The following is a 5055-nucleotide window of genomic DNA, read 5'->3' on the forward strand; positions in this document are numbered from 1 at the left end:
CCCTTGCCCCGCCCCTTGCCCTCCTGTCTTTCCTTACACAGAATTAAGTGTGAAGCTGTTCAAAACTTTGTATTTAACAACAAAAAATACATAAAAAGTAAACAAACATGCTTTGATTCGGCTGTTTTAATTGTCACCTGCTGCCATAAAGACCCGGGTTTTTTGAATCCTGGATCCGGTCCTGTTCTGGTCTGTGTTTACAGAGAGGTGGGTATCGAATGCCGTTCCGTGCCGGGCCACAGTAAGGGCGTCGGCTACCGTCCGGGGCGGAGCCTCAGGAGCGTGAAGTCAGACCACCTGTGGAACGCGGTGGTCCTGGGGGGACAGTGGTTCCTGCTGGATGCCTGTTGGGGGGCCGGCAGGGTGGACATGGAGAACAAGAGCTTTGTCAAAAGGTGAAGGAAAGTTCACGATTCTGAAAATACTTTGATTTTGATCTAAAGTGGATTTAAAAACCCAAATCTGTCCTGCGTCTTTAATTCCGTTTTTTTTTTTTTTTACTTAATCATGTTCTGTTTTATCTGTTCATAAATCAAACCTTCGGCTCATTCAGCTGATGGGTGATTTTTATGGTTTTGCCTTTTTTATATTGTTCAAAACATGTGATTTTATTTATTTATTATTTATTTTCCCAGAAAAATACATTTCTTCTGAAATCTGCTTCAGCTGCCAGCTGTTTGTTTTCTTATGCTAGAGATAGCTTTTAGCTACCATTTCAATACTTATGGTTAAYTTTTTGCAAATTTTAGCTTTTATTTAGCTTCTTATAAATTTCTGCTCTTAGCCTTTTGTTACATATAGCTTTAAGCTAGAGTTTTAGGTTAGCATTTACCTACTTTTAACTTCTAGCTATACTTTTGATAACTTAGCTTTTAGCTAGCCTTTTGCTACTTTAAAGACAATTAATAGTTTGCTTATTTTAGTTTGGTTTTAGTTACCTTTAACTTTTAGCAGTTTTTATCATTTTAAGTTTAAGCTAGTGTTTGGTTAATTTTAGCTAGCATTGGGCCAATACTGGCTTTTGGCTAGTGTTTAGGGTTTTCTGGCCTTTAGCTACCATTTAAATTTTTTCAGCTAGCAATGAGCATATTCTGGCTTATAGCTAGTGTTCTGCTACTTTTGGCTTTTTATTAGCATACCAAATCTTTAGGCTTTTAGCTGTTCTTTTGATAGTTATAAGTTTAAGCTAGTGTTGTACAACTTTTATCTAGCGTTAATATTGGCCTTTAAGTAGCATGTAGCATGCTGATTATTTCGGCTTCTAGCTAGTGTTTTGCTTATTTTCACAGTAGCGGCTCCGTTTCGGCTGCTTCAGCAGGTTTCAGCTGTGACTCGGCTCTCGGAGCAGAACGATTCGTTTGTTCGGTGAATCGTTGAGTTTCTTCAGTTCGGCTGCCGTCCTGCCTGAATCCTTCACGTTATTTACGGCTGATTTTCACGTCTGTTTTGGCCGAAGGTTTGATGACTTCTACTTCCTAACGGACCCGGAGGAGTTGATCGATTCTCACTTCCCGGACGAGGAGCAGTGGCAGCTCCTGGACCCCCCGGTCCCCCTGGAGGAGTTTGAGAAACGGGTTTTTAAGACCTCGGCCTTCTTCACCCTGGGCCTCAGACTGAGGACTCCTCATCATTTCCACATCCTTACAGGTTCACTAATAATTTATATAATTGTAATAATTTATTTTGTTTTTTAACCTGTCTGTTATTGAAATATCTCATGGTTAGCCGGATGGACTTTAATGAAGTAATTATTGAATTATTCGAGCCAATTCAAGATGGCCGCCATAAATGATCACATTTTGCCTTCCACACGAGTGGTTAAAACTCACAGTTTTACAGATATGGAGCTCAGATTTGGTGTGGTAGTAGCTGAGCGTCATCCCCAACACATACTCTGATCTTAGCTGAAAGCTCTGACAGGAAAGAGACCTTTCTTCCAGCAGGATCACCAATAAACCATTTCATAGTTCCGGGCCGAGCTCAGACATTTATTAAGAAGGGGGTCTCTGCAGTCACTCAGCATGAGTTTATTTTGTGGGAGGAGTTTACCCAAGACGTGATTGGTTGGACTGACAGTGGGGTTTGAATAAGCTGGGGGGCAGCGGGGGGTAGCTTGGTTGAATCGGGCAGGAAGCACCTATATTTATTTAAATATAAATATTAATGTTGGTCATAACTTAAGACAGGAAGGTGTTTACGCACGAAATTTGACGTCAATAGATCATGTTTACCTGTTCACATAATTTTATTTATGTCATTGTTCTGTTTTAAACTGTACACAGACAATCAATAAATCATATTATTTTACTGTTACCATTATTTCCTGTTTTAAGTTGCCCCACAAGACAAGTCAGTCCAAACAATCACAGTCAGGGCAAACTCCGCCCACACCAAGGGAAAACCCCGCCCACAAGACCTCTGCCAATCACAGTCAGGGCAAACTCCGCCCACACCANCACAGTCAGGGCAAACTCCGCCCACACCAAGGGAAAACCCCGCCCACAAGACCTCTGCCAATCACAGTCAGGGCAAACTCCGCCCACACCAAGGGCAAACCCCACCCACAAGACCTCTGCCAATCACAGTCAGGGCAAACTCCGCCCACAGAACAACATATACTGCAGAGACCCCTACTCGCATGTTTTGGGAAAGCCCTCAGTTTGCCATGGAAAGATTATTGGAGTTGAACAAACTAAATTAGTAAATTTACTCCGTTCTACAGACCAGGTGTGTTTGCTCCAAACGGATCTATGTTAAACTTTCCTTCGGGGTCATAGATCAGCATTTTTTGTAAACATCTAAGCTACAAATCTGCTTTTTGAGCTTGTTGAATTGATACAATTCCAGTGGAGTTTTCAAACCACCCTCAGCCGCTGCGTTTCCATTGACCATGAAAAGGCGCAAATTAGAATTTCGAAAATAAAATTGCTTAATGGAAACGCGTCAGTTTTGAAAAAAACTTACGTTTTTCGATAAAATGGTTTTGTGCTAGGATATGGTGGTTTTTTGGCCGTTTCAAAATTGGCGTATTTCGCAAAACTGCAATGGAAACACTTTTTTCGCATCACATGAGTCACGTGATCAACAACCGGATGTTTTTACTGGTGAAAAAATCGACGAAGAAGACAACAGGAAGTAGAAGTAGTAAAATCACAGATTACAATTTCCCAAAAACACAGCATATGTAGCCACTCTCAAGTATGAGGGACTCGTCTCTCGAAAGCCTGGATAAGACACCGACATCTCCTCTGATGATGAGCGCTAGTGTTGTGGTAGCAAAATGCATGTTTACAGCTGTTGCCGTCATGTTTGTAACGACTTATCACGAGAACAAACGTATTCACGCGACTTTAATAGCATTTCTTACTTTATGGAAACACTGCAGTTGCGAAACTGTGTTTTTCGACTTTAACAGAATATCGACAAAGTTTTGCGCACATTTTTGATGGAAACGCAGTAAATGTTATCTTGGTTGACCGGTGACCACTTTCACTCATAACTACGAAATGTTCCATTACCAGAAGAGTTACTCTGTCAATGAGAATTTGTTTTAAGTTGACAAAGAAAAAATTGATCTGGTTTTCAGATGACGGCGAGGCCAACGTGTCCCTCGGCTTCTCCAGGCCGACCACGTTCACCTACGAGATCACGCCTCACCGCGACCTCCTCCACTCCGGAGCTCTGGAGCAGAAGGAGGCGGGCGGCTCCTCGTTCGGCCTCCTGACTGTCTCCCCGCAGAGCATGAAGCTGCAGCTCCTGCCGCCTGCCAGCGGCACCTACGACGTGAAGCTGTTTGCGAGGCCCGAGTCGACCGCCGCGCCGCTGGTTTGGGTTTGCTCCTTCACGGTGGAGTGTCCGCTCCCGAGGGCCACGGAGGACATCCCAGACAACCCCTTCCTGTCTTGGGGGCTGCAGCCTTTCGCGGCTTCGTTGGGCGTTTCCGGCAGCAGCCGCGGTGGGGAAGTAGCCGAAGTTAACGAGGGAGTCTTAGACGTGGAACTGAAGACCTCCAGGCCTCTGATGGTGCTTTGTGAACTGGTCCACCCACATCTGGAGGCGTCTGCAGCCAAGCGCTGCCTGGCCACTCAGATTCAACCAGACATCCTGACGTGTCACGTTCTGTGTCCACTGCGAGGTTTCTACCGGTTGTCGGTGTTCGTGCGAGACTACGAGAAGGCCGAGGCTAAATTCCAAAACGCCGCCAACTTCCTGCTGCACTGCAAGGGGAAGGTGGTTGACCCGGATGAGCTGTTTCCTCCTAACCTGGGCTCAGCTTGTGGGCCTGGGACCCGGACCTCTGAGGCGGGGTTGTCTAAGTTCAGCCACACCGCGGCCACGCTGAGCACCCAGCAAGGGAAGGTCAACCTGACCTTCTGCAACCAGCGGGACCTGCACCTGCACTGCGTGCTCGGCAAAGAGACGAACGCCTCGGCGTTCCCTCTGTCTCGTTACCTCTTCTGCACGTTCACGGACAGCAAGGTGACGGTGAGCCTCAGCCTGCCGGGGCCCGGCGTGTACCGACTCGGACTCTACGCCTGTATCGACCCCGGCTCGGACTTCAGTCCCATGTGCGACTTCGTGGTGAGGAACAGCTTCTCTCAACCGAGACCTCCGTTCCCCCGCGTCTACTCGGGGTGGAGGAGGGGCTGCGTGCTCTTCGAGCCCCGCATGGGCCTCCTGGAGCCCCTCTCCAGGGTCCAGTTCAGGGTCCGGGTGCCCGGGGCCCAGAGGGTGAGCGTGGTGGGGGACGGACGGACCGATCTGAAACTGAACAAGACCAGGATCTGGGAGGGGGAGGTCTTCACCACCGACAGTCCTCAGGAGCTGAAACTGGCCGCCTGCTTCGAGGAGTCGGCTGACATGGCCGTTCTGATGGTGTTTGAGGTGAGGAAGAGGAGCGATGAAGAACCAAAACAAAGTGTTGGACAATGAAGCCGCTGGTGGAGAACCAGGGTTCAGGTGTGTTGACTTCAACTGGATGAACTCGTTTTTATTCTGACGATCAGAGCTTTGTTAAATTAATACTTTAAACCAAATATGAAACATTTGTTCAGA

At 46.7% G+C, this 5055-nt stretch overlaps 1 protein-coding gene across 1 annotated transcript in view; it reads left to right on the forward strand.

The window, feature by feature from the left end:
* The window catches only part of ky (kyphoscoliosis peptidase), a gene marked incomplete at its 5' end in the record, with an annotated part of 8199 nt that extends 3144 nt beyond the window's left edge, over window positions 1-5055 (forward strand). The window contains 3 exon segments of the mRNA XM_014011808.1: window positions 204-395; window positions 1457-1647; window positions 3587-5055. Of these exon segments, the coding sequence (XP_013867262.1) occupies window positions 204-395; window positions 1457-1647; window positions 3587-4932 (1729 nt within the window). The 3' untranslated portion in view covers window positions 4933-5055.

Source organism: Austrofundulus limnaeus, unplaced genomic scaffold (assembly GCF_001266775.1).
Source record: "Austrofundulus limnaeus strain Quisiro unplaced genomic scaffold, Austrofundulus_limnaeus-1.0 Scaffold85, whole genome shotgun sequence".
Classification (NCBI taxonomy): domain Eukaryota; kingdom Metazoa; phylum Chordata; class Actinopteri; order Cyprinodontiformes; family Rivulidae; genus Austrofundulus; species Austrofundulus limnaeus.